The 21802-nt window shown below is 42.1% G+C and overlaps 1 protein-coding gene across 1 annotated transcript in view; it reads right to left on the reverse strand.

Moving 5' to 3' along the window:
• LOC112432436 (protein NLRC3) overlaps window positions 1-21802 on the reverse strand; it is a 3307575-nt gene that overhangs the window by 735439 nt on the left and 2550334 nt on the right. The window contains exon 50 of the mRNA XM_076881152.1: window positions 2902-3078. Coding sequence (XP_076737267.1) covers window positions 2902-3078 — 177 coding nt within the window. The remainder of the gene's footprint in view (window positions 1-2901; window positions 3079-21802) is intronic.

Genomic DNA, 21802 nt, shown 5'->3' on the forward strand with positions numbered 1-21802 from the left:
CAAACTGAGTGGGCGGAGCTGCCTGAGCCCCGCCCACACAGACACAGCTCCTCTCTGGAGCTAAACTTCTGCTTCATCTCCGCCTCTTTTCTTCATCCTCCACCTCTCTTTTCTCTTCTTCAGTGTTCTGCAGCCACGGAGCCTCACAGCCGTTAGCACGCCCATACCTGAGCAGCTAGCATTACCCAGCATGCCGTGCAGCAGTGTCAGTTTGTAAATGTGCAAGAATTCCTGCTCCAAACTGTTTCACAGATTGCTGTGTGCCGTGACCTTTGACCTGCTAAAGACAGTCAGCTGTGGATTATTCATTGTTGTGTCTGATACTTAGAACTGTGAGGAAGAAGCTACACAGTTAATCAGGGTCCCCTCTCTCTGAATCAGGAAAGGTGGGCAGGCCGCGTGTGGGCCGCGGGCCATATGTTGAGTATCACTGTTTGAAATGTGAACATTGTTCTGCTGCAGTCAATGGACTAAACCAGAGAAGAAGAAAACAGACTTTACCATGAAGATCCTCAGTGTGGATCAGTATAATATCAGCCTGATGTCTGCAGTTTAGTGTCAGCACAACTTTCACATCATATTCATCTCAGCACAACTAAAACATGCTGACTGACCTCAGAGTTTCAAATCGACATCGTGGATTCTCCAGGAAACCACACAGATGCTTCACTCCTGTATCCTTCAGGTTGCTGTAGGTTCCACTCAGGTCCACCTCTGTGGGATACGAGGGGTTGGACTTCAGTGCTGCTGCCAGATAATCAAGGCCAATATCTGACAAATAACAGCTCTTCAATCTGTATAAAGAATGAAAGATGTAAGTTTATTAGACAAAGAGCTTGAAATCATTCAGTGTTTCATCATCTGTTCAGAGCTGAAGAAGGTTCAGAATGTAAAAGTTTAGAAAATGGAAACTCCAAACAGCTGAAGCCAACAGGAAGCAGCTTCAAACAAACACAACAAGAGAAAAAACTCTGAATGTTTCACATTAAAGTCGTACATTTCTCATAAAAACAGGACAAAGACTTGAAAAAGTCGTGTTTTTCCTTCCAGGAACCACATGGCTTCACTTTTAAAGGTGAAGTGTGACAGAAATGGACATATTTGAAGTCCAACACCTTTTTCCAGTCACATTATTAAAGCAGACAAACTACAAGCTCATTTTCATTGCAACAAGTCATCTTCTGACCTGGACTAACAACACTGGTCTCTATGTGCAGCTGGCTATGAGACCAGTGCTCAGGGAGCGTCTACAAAGTGCAACACTGAAAGAACATCACACACTCATTTGCTTCCAGCACTTTCACACAAACATCTACTGTCATTATTGTCACCAAACTCTGTGGATCCTTTATTGCAAATTCAAATGGGATCAAATGGTCAGACAAAAGAGGGTTATGAGGAAATATGATGAAATGTTGTGTATTAGCAGCAAGTTATTGAATCTTTTTCCTCAGAAACCAAACAAAATGATTGACAAACATGTTTTTACAAACTCAGTGTTGGACTTGGATCAGCAGGATAAGCTGATGTTTAAAGGCATTTGAGTCTCGCTGTATGAGAGTCCAGTTCTTACTCAATATTTATGGATGATGTTCTTTCAGTGTTGCACTTTGTAGACGCTCCCTGAGCCTCACAGCCAGCTGCACATGGACCAGCTGACATTACCCAGCATTAGAGGCGGCTGTAAAAAATTCATGTTCCCATTTAAATGGTTTTAATTTGAATAAAACGATGTTGATTCATTCAATCCTGAATCGATGTTTAATATAAATGTATTTTGCCAGAATCTCAGGTTAAAGCTCACAAACTATTTCAACAAGCAGCAAACAGCTAAAACAGTAAATGAGAGCAGCTAAACACACAAAGATGGAAACACAGAGCGTGGATCGTTCACTCGACGGCACGTACACGGACACGCCGTCGGGGCTGAAAGTGGACAGCTCACAGATCCTGAAGCTGCAGGTTTCATCTGTCTCCAACCAAAACTGAGTGAAGCAGCAGCAAAAGAAGATCCAAACTCTGCTTCACGTTTGATCAATATGCTCATGAATTCTCTCTGACTTTGGCTGTTCCTGCCTGCACAGCTCTCTCTCTCTCAGTGTACTCCAAGAACAGCTTCAAACATCTGTTTCTGCATCATTCACTGTTTATTAGCCACCAGTCTGCTGTTGTGTTCAGTGCTGTCGGCCTCTGACAGTAAAGCCTCATTTCTGCTGTTCCATGGAAACTTTTTAAAATGATGACAGATTACAAACTCTCAGCTGTGTCTGTAATCAAACCTCTGTAACTTTGCTTCACTTCAGCAGCATCAGCTCATGTTCACATGTTGCTTCATGGTTTGCTTCAGTTTTTGATCGACTGCAGAATATTTTGAAGGTTATCTGCTATAAAAAGCCAGAAGAGGAAAATCTGCTTCATGTGTTTCTGTTTGATCCTCAGTGACTTTGACACAAAGGCCTCTGCTGTGATGATCACACCTCTGATCAAGTCTCACAGTGTCACAACTGATAAATGATCAGAGTTAGAATATTTCTGACTGTCTGCTGTGTGCCGTGACCTTTGACCTGCTAAAGACAGTCAGCTGTGGATTATTCATTGTTGTGTCTGATACTTAGAACTGTGAGGAAGAAGCTACACAGTTAATCAGGGTCCCCTCTCTCTGAATCAGGAAAGGTGGGCAGGCCGCGTGTGGGCCGCGGGCCATACGTTGAGTATCACTGTTTGAAATGTGAACATTGTTCTGCTGCAGTCAATGGACTAAACCAGAGAAGAAGAAAACAGACTTTACCATGAAGATCCTCAGTGTGGATCAGTATAATATCAGCCTGATGTCTGCAGTTTAGTGTCAGCACAACTTTCACATCATATTCATCTCAGCACAACTAAAACATGCTGACTGACCTCAGAGTTTCAAGTTTACATCCTGGACTCTCCAGGAAACCACACAGATGCTTCACTCCTGGATCCTGCAGCTTGTAGTTGAAGCTCAGGTCCAGCTCTCTCAGATGGGAGGGGTTGGACTTCAGTGCTGCTGCCAAATAATCACAGCTGATCTCTGACAAACCACAGCTCTGCAATCTGTATAAAGAATGAAAGATGTAAGTTTATTAGACAAAGTGCTTGAAATCATTCAGTGTTTCATCATCTGTTCAGAGCTGAAGAAGGTTCAGAATGTAGAAGTTTAGAAAATGGAAACTCCAAACAGCTGAAGCCAACAGGAAGCAGCTTCAAACAAACACAACAAGAGAAAAAACTCTGAATGTTTCACATTAAAGTCGTACATTTCTCATAAAAACAGGACAAAGACTTGAAAAAGTCGTGTTTTTCCTTCCAGGAACCACATGGCTTCACTTTTAAAGGTGAAGTGTGACAGAAATGGACATATTTGAAGTCCAACACCTTTTTCCAGTCACATTATTAAAGCAGACAAACTACAAGCTCATTTTCATTCCAACAAGTCATCTTCTGACCTGGACTAACAACACTGGTCTCTATGTGCAGCTGGCTGTGAGACCAGTGCTCAGGGAGCGTCTACAAAGTGCAACACTGAAAGAACATCACACACTCATTTGCTTCCAGCACTTTCACACAAACATCTACTGTCATTATTGTCACCAAACTCTGTGGATCCTTTATTGCAAATTCAAATGGGATCAAATGGTCAGACAAAAGAGGGTTATGAGGAAATATGATGAAATGTTGTGTATTAGCAGCAAGTTATTGAATCATTTTCCTCAGAAACCAAACAAAATGATTGACAAACATGTTTTTACAAACTCAGTGTTGGACTTGGATCAGCAGGATAAGCTGATGTTTAAAGGCATTTGAGTCTCGCTGTATGAGAGTCCAGTTCTTACTCAATATTAATCAAAGCTCTGTAACTTTGCTTCACTTCAGCAGCATCAGCTCATGTTCACATGTTGATTCATGGTTTTCATGGTTGATTCACCTCATTTTTTAAAAAATGACCTCTGACAGGAAAGTCTCATTTCTGCTGCTCAACACTGAAGAAATGTAAACTTTCAAAACGATGACAAATTGGAAAACACAGAGCTGTGTCTCTTTTTTGTGTGTCCCGTTTGGATCTTTAGCCATCAGAATTGTTGTCTTAACGCCAAGAAAGATGCCAAGCGGATTTATTTTACCAAGTGGATCATCATGGCCTTTCCATATTGGTCCATTTGATTGACCTTTATTATAATTATGAATTTATTTTATTTTCGGTTGCTACAAACGGGACAGACATGACTGGGGGACAGGACAGGGAGAGAGAATGAAAGAAAGAGAGGGAGAGAAAGAAAACCAAAGGGGAGAAGAGACGGTGAGAAAGGGGGGAAGAAAAAAAGAAAAACAAACAAAACACCTGGATCACCTGTATGGAGAAAAAAAAACAGAAGAGAAAGCAAGCAACATAATAAAAACAGCACCATCACAATAAACTAGCTAGTAGTAGATAACAGTAGATACTAAATAATAAACGATATTGTGCAGCACGCAAGATAGACAGCGCACAATGTGCTTAGAGGCAGCAGCCATAAAGGTGTAGTCCGCGTCTGTGAACACCCGTGTGTACACCTGTGTGCACACCTGTGTGGATCAGCATGCTTGTATTCCAAAGGTTTCTCCATGTAACGATCTGCTAGGGAGTGTGGGGAGCCATAGCCCCGTCCCCCAGGGTATGAAGCAGGTATGGAGGAGATCCAGGCCCCAGATATCCAGAGGCCCCAGAGTACAAGGACCCGAGGAGGACCACCAAAAGGGGGGGAATCGCCAATCGGCCACCAGGAGTGAGCCGGTACATACATGAGCGCCCAGCCCCAGACGACAAGGACCACCAACACACCAACGTCTGAGGGCATCAGCCACCGGCAGGGAGTGTGGTGAGGGGAGATAGGCCTCCGTACTTTGGAGGGCCTGAGATGTACCCAGAGAGGTTGAGTCTAAGACCCAACCTGACACATAGACAGGCGCACGCGGACACAAACGTGCATTCCCACCCCATATGCACAACCAAATACTCGGCACTCACCCAACGTGTAGACAGACACAAATAGAAACTGCACAGACCGTCGCACTCCCCAAACATACTCTATATCCCAAGTCCAGGTACCCCCGCCCTCAGAGGGGCAAGCCGCACCTAAACCCAGGAGATGTAACCCTTCTCTCTGGGGCGGAGGCAAGCGGACCACCTCTTTGATTAGAGCTGTGTCTCTAGTCAAAGCAGAGATGGAACGATGCCACTTTTTATGTCCGATATCGATATGAATCCAATATAGTCGATTTTATAATCAAACTTTTTTTAATATCTTGCTGCATTTTGTATAAGTTCATACTCAAGTTTAAAAAATCTAAACACTAAAGCTGTTCAGTTATACCTGTCTGCAAAAACACACTGCAGCCAAAACATTAGACAATACTGATCTTTGTATTTTGATGCGGACGTCAAAAACTCTTTGGTTGTGAATGAAAGAAGTGCAACATCAGCAGAAAATAATGTTTCTATTGAGCAACTAACACAAACAGGTTGTAGAATGGAGCCTTTTATACTCACAGCTGAACAGAAACAACATCCAGAGTGGAAAACAGTGCAAACAACTGCAAACAGGCTTCATGACACTCATGTTTGATCAGGATGGATGTCAGTGTGAGCTGTTTCTATCACATTTAACCTCACAATCAATTTGGTCTCATTTCTATACAAAACTTAACACAAGTATGAAAAAAGTGTTTTTGATTGTTTTGTTTTTTGAACCATGAAACTGTTTAACAACACAGTTTGTTTCAAAGTCAAACTTGAGTCTGTCCATCGTTCGGTCAGACTGAGCAATGACAGCACACAGACGTAGACAACAGCTCTCTCAAACACCAAACTCAGGTCCTGTTGATGCTGATATACAGTGACACAGTTACATGGGTGATTCATCCTTTTAACTTTATCTTTAAACAGCTGCAGCTGTCACTGACAGCGCATGTGGTACTTTAACCTTTGGACTGTTTTCATCAGTTAATTATGGAGTTACTACAAAGAGTGAAACTATAGGATGATCTGTCTGCTGTCACTGGGTGGTGCTGAGGTCTGAATCTGAGGACGGCTCCTGTAGTCACAACAAGAACACAATCATCACAAACTGAAATATAAATATGATGGAGTAGAGCTTGAATTAGCTCCAGAATTTAAATATCTTGGGGTCATTCTAGACCCAACATTATCCTTCAAGAGTCACATAAATAAAGTGTCCCAGGTACTTAAATTTAATAATCGAAATTTTAATCATATACGTAATAATTTAAATATGAATGTTGCAAAAACTTATTTTTACTCAATGATCATCTCTCATATGGACTATTGTTTGACGTCCTGGTCACTTGCTTGTCCAACAACACTTAAAACTATTGAAAACATTTATAAAAGACGTTTAAAACTACTTGACAAAAAACCGACTTCCCACCACCACTGTCATGTGTTAAAAAACATAAATTACTGAACTTCAATAACTAGGTGAAACTTAAAAGAGTGAGTTTAATATATAAAGTCTTACACTCCCTTGCTCCACCACCATTAAAGCATTTATTTATGGTGAAACAGTGGTGGAATATCGCTGTTGCTTTCGTATGAATGACGCGGGCATACCTGCGTGGCCGCGATCTAATCCTGTTTACATAAAGTAAACCTGCTCCCCAGCAGGTTTACGCTTACGGCTCTGTTGCTATGACAGCAAGTCCCGGATGAGCTTCGGGGAACCGAACGATCCAGGATCACGCGAAATCGTCAACAATCTCATCCAGCTAACTCACTTAGCGCGGTACGAAGAACAGATGTTATTTATTTATGTTTCACCATAAATAAATAACATCAATGTAACTAAAGACAATGCAGCACCTGATCCATTTATTGATTTCACACAGGTCATTTCCTAAAAAAGGGAAATGTACTATTAACATTCTATTACATGTATGTGATTATTACAGATTTAATTCATATTTCAGAGTAGCAATTGTAAATTACTTCGTGTAATCAAGATGAGAGACCACGGCTATAAAAGCGAAGGTGGATTTGGGAAGTCTGTCGCAGCCATGTCCTGTCCGTATACGCGAGCCACCCATTGCGGAAGGTGCAAGATTGATAAGGAGAGTCCTCAGAATCCAGCGTATATTGCGGGATAGACAGGATCCTTTAGCTCAGCGCGACAGTGTGCTCATAGAGAGATATCGATTTTCCCGTGAGGGTATTATTTACTTAACCAACTTGTTGACGAGGGGGTGCAGGACCACCACCTGTCTTTTGTTGCTCTGCCCTTTTCTTGGTTGCTGTTATAAACAAACAGATTATTCCAGGGTCTCTTTCCAAGAGACTAAAAGCAATATAAGTGATAAATATTACCATTCTGTAGAATATTCTTATATTTCACTTTTACCTGTTCCCATGTTCTAGTGGGTCCTGTCGTGGCTCTAATGTGAAAGAGGATAAAATATAACATATTATAATATAATGTAATATAATATTGGATAATATAGTGTAATATAATAAATCTACCCTACCGCCTACTGGTGTTGGCCAGAGGGGCCGATGGCGCGATATGGCAGCCTGGCTTCTGTCAGTCTGCCCCAGGGCAGCTGTGGCTACAACTGTAGCTGCCTCCACCAGTGTGTGAATGTGAGAGTGAATGAATAGTGGCATTGTAAAGCGCTTTGGGTGCCTTGAAAAGCGCTATATCAATCCACTCCATTATTATTGTTATTATTAAATTACTTACGAGTTTAATTTGTCAGCAACTTCCTGCCAGCCCTCGCTCCTTGCTTTTGCAGCCTTTGCAGTGTTCCCTTGCGTTCTGATTAAACTCTGAAACTCCTGAAATCCCTCACTCAAGAGTTCTTGCTCTGCTGCCGAAAAATACAGAGCCGAGCGCGCTCCTTCGACATTTTCGCCGACCAATCAGAGGGTTGCCGATCAATGTTTCTACTATCGATGTGTAGCCCCTTTTACGACACCCAGTGATCTCACATTACTTCATCCAGCTGTACTAATCATCAACAGCAGGTGTGTTCGGAGAAAAAAAAAACAGAGGAGAAAGCAAACAACAAAGAGCAACATAATAAGAAAAAAAAAGCACCATCACAATAAACTAGCTAGCAGTAGATATCGATAGTTACTAAATAATAAACGATATTGTGCAGCACGCAAGATAGACAGCGCACAGTGTGCTTTGAGGCAGCAGCCAAGAAAGCTGTAGTCCGCGTCTATGAATACCCATGTGTACACCTGTGTGCATACCTGTGTGGATCAGCATGCTTGCATTCCAAAGGTTTCTCCATGTAATGATCTGCTAGGGAGTGTGGGGAGCCACAGCCCTGTCCTCTATGGTATCAAGCAGGTATGGAGGAGATCAAAACTCCAGACATCCAGAGGCCCCCAGAACACAAGAGACCAAGGAAGACCCACAGAGGGGCAGCCGTGCCACTGTCCCAGTAAGAGCTAAGGAGAGTCCCAGATGAGGGCTCATTCAGCAGCCGCGGAGCAGAAGCCAGGGGGAGTTACAGTGACGCGCCCGTGAGCTCCGCCGGCAGCCAGCTGTGCCTGAGTGACCGAGCCCCAGGCCGAGAGGCCGGGGGCACCCCACCTCCGAAGTGGCCCGAGCGAGCCGCCAAGGAGTGAGCCGGTGTGTACCCGGACGCCGCTTGAGAGACTTCCAACTGCCCCCCAAGGTGCTCAGGAACTTTTACTCGTGCACCATAGAGAGCATCCTGACGGGAAACATCTTAACCTGGTTCGGGAACAGCACCATGCAGGACAGACGAGCTCTACAGAGGGTTGTGCGATCAGCTGAGCGCACCATCCGCTCCGAGCTCCCTGACCTGCACTCAATCTACAGCAGGCGGTGCTGGACCAAGGCCAGGAAGATGGTGAAGGACCTCAGCCATCCCAACAACAGACTGTTCTCTCTGTTGAGGTCAGGAAAGCGATTCCGCTCCCTGAAGACCAACACAGAGAGACTGAGGAGGAGCTTCTTCCCGCAGGCGATACGGTCTCTCAATCACAATCACACCACCACACAGTACTGACCCACACATATAGTTCTTACACACACACTGGTCATTCTGGACATTGTTTTCACTTCATCACTTAAATCACTTTAAGCATATTTGCACTGCACAAGACATAATGTGGATTGCACAACACTGGACATTGTATTCTTCATTTCAAGCTAATACTTGTACAGCTGCTGTTATTGTGTATATATTTATTTATATTTCTTCATACATTCTTATATAGTTCTATATTGTGTATTTTGTTGTACAGTTATTTTATTTTCAACTTTAATTTATGTATTTTATCTTATTCTTTCCCAGTTAAATTTACCCTTCATTCTAATTTGTGTTGTACAGTTATTTCATTTTTAACCTTAATTTATATTTTATTCCTTCCTAGTTAAATTTACCCTTTTTAATTTTTCATATTTATTTCCTATCTTATTCATAGCCTTTTCCTTTTTTGTTTTCTTTAGGTCACGAGCAGTTGTCCAAGCATTTCACTACATATCGTACTGTGTATGACTGTGTACGTGACAAATAAAATTTGAATTTGAATTTGAATTTGAAAGTCATCTACATGTGGGTTTAGTTCTGACTTTAGGGACAAGTAAAAAAATAAAATAAAATAAAAACATCTGTCCAGACAACCTGACAGTCAAAAATATAAACTCAGGAACTTAAAAGGAAAATTGTGCTGACTTTGAACGTCCGCATCAAGATAAACTTACAGATTTAAGAGTCAAAAAGTGTCAAAACGTCTGTATCCTTACCTGAGAGTTTCAAGTTTACAGTCAGGACTCTTTAGTCCAACACACAGCAAATCCAATTCTGAATCCTGCAGGTAGTTCGAGCTCAGGTCCAGCTCTCTCAGATGATTGGATGGGGAGCTGAGAATTTCAGACAAAGCTTCAAAGCTTCTTTTTGAGAGTTTACAATCTCTCAGCCTGAGGAAGAATAACAATGGAGACATATTCTTTTATTCATCTAGCATTATTAAACATATTTGTTCATAGATTCACTTACAGCACTTTCTTGGATGCTTTGACCACTGGCAGCAGCTTCAACAATGCCTTCTCTGAACGGGAGTATTTCTCCAGGTCGAACTCATCTAGATCTGATGACAGTAAGATGAAGACCAGAGCCGACCACTGAGCAGGAGACAGTTGATCTGTGGAGAGACGTCCTGATCTCAGGGACTGTTGGATCTCCTCCACTAGAGAACGATCATCCAGTTCATTCAGACAGTGGAACAGGTTGATGCTTTTCTCTGCAGACAGTTTCCCACTGAGCTTCTTCTTGATGTAGTGAACTGTTTCCTGATTGGTCTGTGAGCTACATCCTGTCTGTGTCAGCATGCATAGGCGATCCTGATTGGTCTGCAGTGAAAGACCCAGGAGGAAGCGGAGGAACAAGTCCAGGTGTCCATTTGGACTCTCTAAGGCTTTGTCCACAGCACTCTGGTAGAAGTCTTTTACAGTAAGTGTTTTCTGGAAAATTTTAAAGAGAGGAGATTGTTTCTTAAGCAGGTTGACTCCAGAGTTGATGAAGGTCAGATAGACATGAAGAGCAGCAAAGAACTCCTGAATGCTCAGATGGATGAAACAGTAAACAACGTTGTTGAACATGTGGCACTCATCAGCTTTAAAGATCTGTGTGAACACTCCTGAGTACACTGAGGCTGCTCTGATATCGATGCCACACTCTGTCAGGTCTGATTCATAGAAGATCAGGTTTCCTTTCTGCAGCTGATCAAAGGCCAGTTTTCCCAGAGACTCAATGATCTTCCTGCACGACTCTGTCTCAGCTCCTCCATCATACTTGATGTCCTTCGTTTGTAGGTGAAATAGCACAAGGCGTAGGTAGAGCTCTGTGAGAGTCTTAGGCAGATCTTTGCTCTCTTTGTTCTTCATGACAAACTCCAGAACTGTAGCAGTGATCCAGCAGAAGACTGGGATGTGGCACATGATGTGGAGGCTTCGTGATGTCTTGATGTGGGAGATGATGCTGCTGGCCTGCTCCTCATTTCTGAATCTCTTCCTGAAGTACTCCTCCTTCTGTGGGTCAGTGAACCCTCTGACTTCTGTCACCATGTCAACAATGTCACGAAGGATCTTACTGGCTGCTGCGGGTCGTGTGGTTATCCAGAGGCGAGCAGAGGGAAGCAGTTCCCCCCTAATGAGGTTTATCAGCAGCACATCCACTGAGGTGGACTTTCTAGGGTCAGTCAGGATTGCAGTTTTGTGGAAGTCCAGAGGAGGTCGACACTCATCCAGACCATCAAAGATGAACACAACCTGGAAGTCTTCAAAGCTGCAGATTCCTGCTTCTTTGGTTTCAGTAAAGAAGTGATGAACAAGTTCCACCAAGCTGAACTTTTCCTCTTTCAGCAGATTCAGCTTTCTGAAAGTGAATGGAAACATGAACTGGATGTCCTGGTTGGCTTTGTCTTCAGCCCAGTCCAGAGTGAACTTCTGTGTTAGGACTGTTTTCCCAATGCCAGCCACTCCCATTGTCAGCACTGTTCTGATTGGTTTATCTCTTCCAGGTGGGAGTTTAAAGATGTCTTCTTGTCTGATGGTTGTTTCTGGTCTGTCTGGTTTCCTGGATGCTGTTTCAATCTGTCTGACCTCATGTTCATCATTAACCTCTGCAGTCCCTCCCCCTGTGATGTAGAGCTCTGTGTAGATCTGACTCAGGAGGGTCGGGTTTTCTGTTGTAGAAATCCCCTCGAGCACACACTGGAACTTCTTTTTCAATTTTGACTTGAGTTTGAGCTGACACTCAGTGAGAATCTCTGCATGAATAAACAGCAAATGACACAAATGAGAAAACTGCATTCTGGTTACTGTGGTTATGTGTTCAGTTCACTGGACTCTTGGTGTCATGATCCGAGTGAGTCTGAGTAACTTTCCACAGGATCAGCTCTCCTCGCCTGGGTGGAGCCCTCCTCACTCCTCCCTGCTCCTCACCTGTTGCCAATTACTCCGGCAGTATTTATGAGCAGCACTCACAATGAACCTTCTCCAGATTGTCTGCTTACCACAGTCAGTTCTCTGCCTCACATTTTGTCTTGTGCTCCTCAGCTTGTTTCGCGTAACCCTCTTTTCCTGTTCCCTAGTCGGCACCTGGATACATCTTCCAACTCTCGCCATAAGTCACGCCTCAGGATTCTGGCCTGCCACTGCTGGGAAAACTCCCTCTTGCAAACTGCCATCCTCACCTGCCTGCCTCCCTGTGCACCCACATCTCACTCTGTACCCAGATTTAATTCATCTCCTCCTCCAGCTGATCTCCACCTGCAGCCACGTAACACCTCTTAGTTTTTAAATCTTGGACTCATTCACTACACTGTGGACCACTCTGATTATTATCTCCTTTGTTCCAGTGATCCTGGATAGTTTCTATTCGCCCGATTCTGCCCCTGTTGTTCCTTTGACCTGCCTCAGCTTATGTTCTGGCCTCAGCTCTGCACTTCTCATAATACCTCGCTTGCTGTTGAATTTAGCCGTGATTCAGCTTTCTCCGTCAAGAAATCTAGTAAAATACATTTCTGTTAAAAGTCACTCAGCCTCCGTTTTTTGGTTCTGTGCTTGACTCCATTCCTTTTCATGAGCCATTGAGCCCTGACACTTGGGTTATAACTGAGGGCAGGTTTTATAGAGACACATTTGATTTAATTGTGTTTATTTATACAGCACCAAATCAATACTAGCAACATTTCACATATTACATAAACAACACTATGGAGCCAGTGATGAATAAATATGTAGAATAAATGAAAGAATTTCAAGTATAAAAGTTTTTTTTTAATTCCTCCAAATAACAACAACAGTCACCCCAATGTGCTTTATATTGTAAGATAAAGAACCTACAATAATACAACTGAAAAAACCCCAACTATCTTTTTGGGTCCTGAAAACTGAAGGCTCTGCCTCCCATTCTACTTTTAAATACTCTGTGAACAACAAGTAGGCCTGCAGAGCGAAGTGCTCTAATAGGGTGATATGGTACTACAAGGTCATTAAGATAAGATGGGGCCTGATTATTTAAGACCTTGTATGTGAGGAGCAGGATTTTGAATTCTGGATTTAACAGGAAGCCAATGAAGGGAAGCCAAAACAGGAGAAATATGCTCTCTCTTTCTAGTCCCTGTCAGGACTCTTGCTGCAGCATTTTGGATTAGCTGAAGGCTTTTCAGCGAGTTTTTTGGACATCCTGATAATAATGAATTACAGTCGTCCAGCCTGGAAGTAATAAATGCATGAACTAGTTTTTCAGAGTCTCTCTGAGACGGGATATTTCTAACTTTAGAGATGTTGCACAAATGGAAGAAAGCAGTCTTGCATATTTGTTTAATATGTGCGTTGAAGGACATGTCCTGGTCAAAAATGACTCCAAGGTTCCTCACAGTGTTACTGGAGGCCAAGGTAATGCCATCCAGAGTAAGAATCTGGTTAGATACCATATTTCTAAGATTTTCAGGGCCGAGTACAATAACCTCAGTTTTATCTGAATTAAGAAGCAGAAAGTTAGCGGCCATCCAGGTCTTTGTGTCTTTAAGACGTTCCTGCAGTTTAACTCATTGGTGTGTGTTATCTGGCTTCATGGACAGATGGAGCTGGGTATCATCTGCATAGCAGTGTAAATGTATGCTATGTCTTCTAATGATGCTGCCTAAGGGAAGCTTGGTAACGGGAGCGTTGCCAGCAGAAGGCTGAAGTGGAATCTCCCAGAAAGCTGCAGAAGAAAAAACATGAGCTGAAATGGTGGATTTCAGTCAAATAAGGAGAACTGTGGCTTTCCTCCAACCTTTGACCAATCACCTTAGTGTCCTGTTTATCAACCATAATAAAAAGCATTTACTGTGTGGGCATTTTTTTGTTTGGGTCTCCAAACAGCAGAAAGAAATGGCAGCCATTTTTTTAAACTTTACCTTCAACTGGTAAATAGATTTAAGAAAAAGCACTTTGATCATATTTGTGACGTGTCCCAAACTGTTGTTGTCGCCTCATTTATGTTGATAAAACAGCTCTAAAACCAATCTGACAATATAAATCTGTAAAATGGGCAGAAAACCTGCTGCTGGTCCCATTTTAATCAAACCAACCCAAAGAGCAGATATTCATGTGTACACAGGAGGTTATTTGTGCAGATGCATAAAACACACAAACTGTTGGCTTTCTGCAGTCTCTCACTCCTGAAAGTGTTGGCAAGTGTTTTGGATTTATTATTTATATGGATTTTAATGGCACCTGTGTAATGTTAACTAATGTTTTTATTGTTTATGTATTTTTTGTTTAGTCATTCCCTGACTTACCTGTGGGTTCTGGGATGGTTTTATTTAAATTCTCCAACAGATCATTCCTGTTTATCCTCCCCAAAAGATTTTTAGTGACTTCAAAAGTGTTGATAGAGTAGGTATCAAACATCAGATCCACTATGTCCGTCCTCTCTGCATTCTCCAGTTTACTCACTGGGATTGCTGGTAAACCTTCTACAGACCCGTTCTTCAGATGCCACTTAAATTTTTCAAAGTCATCACGTCCCAAATCCTCCAAAGTCCCCAGAAGGATTTCTTTAGGTGTCGTCATCTTTTACCCTGTAAGGACCCGATAAACAAAGACTGTAACAACAGCTGGAGAGGTAATTGTCTGATTTATCAGAATTTAACTTGATTCTAACAGCAGTTCATCACAATAAATTTCTTAGGCTCAGAATGCAACAAAATTGCACATGAAGAAGCACATAGAGAAGTATCCAAGTAACACTTTGCTACAATAGAAAACAAACTATTATAAATAAAGAAAATATATAAACTAAATATATACACTACCCGTCAAACGTTTTAGAACAGCCCAATTTTTCCAGTGTTTTTGTCACGGTTTGCGAGCCGTGTGTAAATTATCAAAGGACCCTTTATGCAGGCAGCTCAGATGCAAGTGAGTTTATTCATCACATGGTGATACAAACAGAAATGGCGAAGGTGAGCATGGAAACTAAGCAAAAACCTAAAAACTAATAGTACACGAATATGAAGAAGTACACGAAGGGAAGACGAAAACACGGAACACAAGGGGTGGGAGCAAAGCACCACAACACATCACTATCCGGTTGTTCAGTCTGACGTCACTAGCCGTGTCTGGGTCTAAACTCCGCTGCAGGTCCATATATCAAACGATCACTATGGCATTACTGAGAGTTGAAAAACTGTCTAAAGTCTTTCATCTTTAATAAAATGATCAGCGTTCTGCTCTACCAGGTGTAACAATTGAGTTTAACATCCAGGCATCCATGAAAACGGAATTTATGATTGAATTGATTCAGGACCTTGTGATACGTCAGTATCGATACTGATTTTGTATGTATTTTGAAGGATTTGAACCAAAGGCAAAAAATACCATGAGCAAAAAATGGCAGTCATGATTATAAAATAGGGAGTTTTTTTTTTTTTTAACATAGGTTAAACTCTTTAAATAAAACAACAAGTTTATGAGCTTTCTTGTTATTCACAAGTTTCAGCGATTTAGCCCAGAGTCTAAAGTCATTCAGCCATCTGTTTATACATGGTTTAGCTTTAAAGTATCTGCATTTGTGAAGAAAAAATTTTCCCATTAACAAAATCGTCCTAATCAACAGGTCAAAATCTGCATTCTCAGCAAGTATTCCAAATTTTATTACTGTCACCGTCAAATGTGGTAACTGAATTCTCCTGGACTGTAGCCAGCTCCACATGTCAGTCCAGAAGGAGTGCACTGATTCACAGTAGAAAAACAAGTGATCCAGACTTTCAATATCATTTTCACAAAATGTGCAGGCGTTCACATCTAAGTTAAATTTCCGTCTTAAGAATTCATTGGTTGGATAAACCTCATTAATGATTTTAAAGTGAACCTCTTTTACTTTAGGGGAAAGAGGAAGTGAAATATACTTTTTTCTTATCGCCTTAACCTCCATGGTCTCAAATTCTTTAAGGATATAATTTCTTTTAACCGGATTAGGGCAAATGTCGTTGATCAAAATATTCCTGATCACCTTGTTTGTAAACCTGCTGTCACCAAATTCAACTCCAGCTATGCAGAGCTGCCTCAGTCCAGGAGAAATTTTAGAGTGCACAATATCTTCTTTTATCCTTGATCTCAAAGGGACTGGGATGGCTTTCACTAGGGATTTATATCTGTTAGCAGTACATCTTACATCAAATTTCTCACAAAACGTCTCATGTTTTAATAAGACCCCATTATCATCCATAAAATGAGCTACAGCCCAAATCCCTTAAGATCTTCCAGTAGAGAAGGACCTGCTGATGGAAAGCTGAGAGTTTAACAGGTAACGAACTGCAATCAAAGTCACAACGTAACAAAAAGTCTATTCCACCCATTTTGCCAAAAATCACACTGGGAATAATGTTCCAAAAGGAATTTTTGTTCCTAATGAAAGATCTTAACCATTTCAGTTTTAGTACACCATTCATAACATCAAAGTCAATGGCATTAGCCCCTCCCTCTTCATAATTCTTAATCATATCATTTTTCTTTATATAATGACATTTGTTCCTCCATATGAACCTAAAATTAAGATTATTTATAGATTTAATTAGTTTTGGAGATGTGGGCAGAGAAAAGGCTGGATAGATTAGTCTGGACAGACTGTCCATTTTGGTTAGCAAGATTCTCCCAAACAGAGTTATGTCCCTTTGCAGCCACCTGTTTAATATAGACTTACACTTTTCTATATTGGCACAGATTATTTTCAGTTGATGTCTTATCCTTGCAAATTACAATGCCCAGATACTTCACCTCTTTTTTGATCTGTATATTATCTATTGCTTGCAGGGGACACTCATGCAGAGCTAGAATTTCTTATTCATTAATATTCAGCTGTAGGCCAGAAGCTTTGGAGAAGTGGTTGATCGCCTGTAAGGCTAAAGGAATCTGGTCCTCATTTTTTAGAAACAGGGTGGTATCATCTGCGAGCTGACTGATTATTATCTGTTCACCCATCACAGTTAACCCCTCAATGTGACTGTTTTTAATCAAAATAGACAACAGCTCAGTAACCATGATGAACAGAAGTGGTGAGCTGCTACATCCCTGCCTTATCCCTCTATTAACCTCAAACCTTGAACATGTACCATGTTCTAGCAAAACAGAGCTGTTAATGTCATTATATAGCATCTCTATAACATTGATAAATTCCTGTCCAAAACCAAAAGACTGCAGAGTTTTGAATATGAACGTATGTTCAACTGAGTCAAATGCTTTGTAAAAATCCAAGAACAGGATGTATCCTCTCTCTTGTGTCACGATGAGTTGTGTAGCTGTCAGTGGCTGGACCCACGTGCAGGACTCGGAGACAAAACATTAACTTAAACGACAGCTTTATTTGCTGGTGAGTCACCCTTGGCGATACATAAACAACAACTTAAACTAACTAGACTGGAGATGATGAAGGTAGACGACAATGAATACACACACAACAAACGTGGAGGACGCAACAACTGGCAGGGAAAAACACAGGGCTTAAATACATACTGAGGTGATTAGGGAATGTGAAACAGGAGGAGAACACAGCTGGGACTCATCAGACATGACAAGACAAGGGGCGGCAAAACTCAACACATTGACATAGTACACAGACTTTCAAAGTAAAACAGGAAACTGAACAGACGTGGACTAAACTAGGGGATACAGTGACAGAACAAGAGACACACTGACAGAGATGACTGTATACTAACAGAAGTAACACAGAACCACGACCTAAGAAGGAGAACACAAGAAATGCCAAGGACCTAGGGAGTTAGGAATACTAGCGACAAAAATCAAACCCAAGAGAATCAAAACACATCATGAAATCAAAGATAACTAATACAAACAGAAAAACACTGAGTCCACAGACTCAGGACCGTGACATCTTGGATTATTTCACTGTACTCAAGGAGGTCCAAAACCAGCCCAATATTGTTATGAATTAGTCTTCCTTTCAAAAAACCTGATTGTGTTTCACTGATAATGTTTGAGATGCCTTTCTTTAGCCTCTCAGCTACAGGATCTTATAGTCAGTGTTTAAGGTGATGGGTCTTAAATTGTCTAAAATTCTTTTATCCTTACCCGATTTAGGGATCAGGGTTATCAGCGCTTGTTTCATGCTTGGCATCAGTTCTTTTTTTCTCTATCGATTCCTTTAATGCAAACAATAAAGTTCTTAGGTCCTTCCAGAAGAATTGATAAAAATTAGTAGTGAGTCCATCTGTCCCTGGGGACTTGTTTAATGCCATTTTCATGACCACCAAATCCAGTTCCTCAATTTGGCGGCCGCTACTAAGTTTTAAAATTACTCATACTAATCTTTCTGGGTCACAAAATAAACTTTTAACATATTTTCAGGCGAGAAAGTAGCTGTGTAAACATCAAATATCTGCTCGGTTTATCAAGATACCGCATATTTGCAAAAGTGCTTCGACGTTTTCGGAGACGTCTGCTACCCACCAGCACTATAGCCAGCCGGGAGCTCGAGGGTCACTGAAGCCACCGAGAACGGCACAACTCCCGGCACATCATTTTCAGATCACCGCGGACTTTCGCTACTCAGGTTAAAGGTGATATATAAGTCCAGGGCCGTGCAGAGACGTTTAAAGGGGCGGGTGCTCAAAGTTAAAAAGGGGCACATTGAACCAGGCTGAATAACAACAACACACATTCATCAACAATCTAATATGGGATCGCATCATACTATATCACTGTTGTGAGGTGGCGACAAGGCAAAGCAAACGTAGCCGATGTTTTACCTGATGGGTACAATGTTGCTGTTGAGGTGTTTCTGCTGCTCCTGCTGCTGATAGTGCTGGAGGGCAGGGCTGTGTTGATCTGAGACTGTAGACATTAAAAAGTCCACAGGAGAGATGGTAGCTGATTAAACAAGTGTCATGAGATAATAACAAAATGCAAAGATTGGTGACAGCGCTTGGAACCATAAGGCAACAAAAAACTGTGAGAAATAAATTAGGCTCTGCCTGTGAATCACTCTTTGCTTCTCTTCTTCCTTCCATCCCATCATTTCAAATATCACTCTCCACTTGCTGTCTATCTGAGAACAAGGCACAACTTGCTATTGCAATAAACTATAATCGAATTATCCACACCTAACAACTCTTGCACTTAATCTATAATAAAATGATGACAGAAAAATGTTATAGCCCTGCCTTTAGTAGCCTCACACAGCTCCTACTGTTTCCTCCTCATGTCCTTACCAGCCATGTCTGGAAAATGTTATATCATGAGTAATATTTTTTTTTAAACTCCATATACATAAAACACACACATGCACGCACAGTGATATTTTAGACCTTCTTCAGAATACTGTATATACTATGGGCATCATGGTGCTGATCCAGAATCCTTACATTATTATTTATTACTAGAGCTACAATAATAAAGCAATGAGGAGGGGGAAGTAATAAATATGAAATAATGTATTTATGATGATTCCATTTGTTTCACTATCCACTCTGTGCAGGGGCAAAGCTTATTACATTTTTAAACTGTAGAGATACAATAATTTTACTGCTGTAAAATTCAAATTTTGTCTTATTTAAAATATAAATCTAATATAATCTGCTTCTTAAAGTATGTTCTTTAAAATACAGCGTGTGTTTTTTAAAATATTATAATAATGCATAATTATGTGGACATGTATATTAGATCGTTTTTAGTGAAATATAATCCCCCCAGAAGGGCAGGAAATGCTCTGTAACTTACTTTAAAACTAAATATGTTCCCTAAAACGGTGACAGAGCTACAGACCTATGACAGCCTTACCCAGTGAGCCAGCAGCTATGACCAGCACTACATGTGCAGTTAATAAAAGGACAGGTAATGTTTGTCACGCTGTTGCACACACAGCACGCTCGTTTGTTTCAGTTCGTCAAATTGCCACAAGACAACTTACCAACGTGTACGTAATAAGCTAATACTCCTGTGTGCTACACACTACAGTGTACGCTGTACACCTACTTACTGGGTTTGTCGCATCAGTCTGTGTCTCTGAGTTAACTTGTGTTTCTCCTACAGCTCCGGACCGCTAAAAATGCGCGTGCTCTTTGTGAGCTCGTTCCCGGCTCGTAACCAGCGCGTTCTGCCATCAAGGGCGATCATTGGTTAAATGTGATCATGTGACTGATGCAAGCCAGATCCTTTTATTTAGCAAAACTATGATTAATAGTTAAATATTATTGTTGAAGGGCACAGACAGGACTCCGCACGCACACACACATAAAAATAAATTAAAAAAAAAAAGTTTTTTAAAAGTTGCCTCAACAAAAGGGCACTTTGGGCACCCATCAGGAAAGGGGCGGGTGCTCAAGCCCCTCTAGCCCCCCCTCTGCACGTGCCTGTATAGACAACCTAAAAGTGTTATTGTTTGGCTTTTTTCAGTGTTTTTGTCATGGTCCTGAGTCTGAGGACTCAGTGTTTTGTGTTTCCTTATGCTTTTGTTCATTCCGAGTGTGTATTCTGTTGTGATTTTCGTATTATTGTACTTGTGTGTGATTTATTCTATGGCTTCTAGTTTTGATCCCTTGCCCTTCATGTCTCCCTGTGTGCCCCTCTGTGTATCTGTGAGCCCTCGTCTCTCCTTATGTTTTATTCCATGCTTCCCCTGCCCATTATGTCTAAGTTCTCCCCGTGCTCTCTCTTCCCCCTGTGTGCCCTCTATGTATTTATGAGCCCTCGTCCCCTTTCGTGTTTATTCCGTGTCTCCCCTGCCCGTTACGTTGGTGTTCTACTCGTGCTCTCTCTCCTCTGTACTTCCTGTTTCACCTCTCCCGTCAGTGTTCAGTTCACCCCGCCCTGTCTCGTTATGATTATCAGTGTCACCTGTGTTCCCCGTGTGTTCCCACTCCCCTCGTTAACCCTCTGTGTATTTCTGTCTGCGTCTCCCTCTGTTCAGCGTGACGTCGTCCCTCATGTTGTGTGGATCTCCCTGTGTCTCTCTGCGTATGTTAGTTTACTTTTCCCAGTTTAGTTTTGTATTTCCTATGTTCTGCCATTCCAGCATTAAAGCTGTGATTTTGAGTTCATCCCCGTGTCTGTGAGTTTTGCGTTTGGGTCCTCCTCCTGCCTGCCACACAGCCGAGCCTTGACAGTACGACGTCACCACAACATGGACCCAGCAGACTTACCCGGGGAGAGCGATCTGATACGTGTCCAACGCCTAGTCGAGTGGATAACCCACACTTCCAATACAAGGGCAAAGATTGTGGGGATAAATGCTATCGAAGCAATCCTCAAAGGAAATTCTCATCTCCGCCAGGTCAGAGGATGTTTGGACTTATTGGCCAATTTGAATGAAGCCCGGGAGGCGGCGCGAACTCGGGAAATATCAGACTTGGCCCAGCAGCAACAGACAACAGCCACCCTGGAGCAGCCGCGTCAGTTTCACCGGCCGGATGAGGTTTTGCCCGGCCCTTTGGAGCTATCTGCGGGGAAGAAGCGTCGATCACGCCGCGGGCGCGCCACCCCACAGCCGGACGTTCGGACTTTTACATCGCCGACTGTGGTGAATAAGGACTCTTTTTCTGTGTCGAACCATGGGACTATTCGTTCAGGGGTTGTGTTTTGTGCTACGGACGGTAATGTGAACAGTTTATCAGCTGCCCAGCCTCCTGACGCTCTCTTAGCTGCCCAGCTACAAGCTGCGTCTCCTGTGTCCCCGCTAGCACAGCCATTAACTCCACCACACGCTCCATTTTCACCTCTACCATCGCTTCAGTCATCAG

The sequence above is a fragment of the Maylandia zebra genome, unplaced genomic scaffold, assembly GCF_041146795.1.
Source record: "Maylandia zebra isolate NMK-2024a unplaced genomic scaffold, Mzebra_GT3a scaffold03, whole genome shotgun sequence".
Taxonomy (NCBI): Eukaryota; Metazoa; Chordata; class Actinopteri; order Cichliformes; family Cichlidae; genus Maylandia; species Maylandia zebra.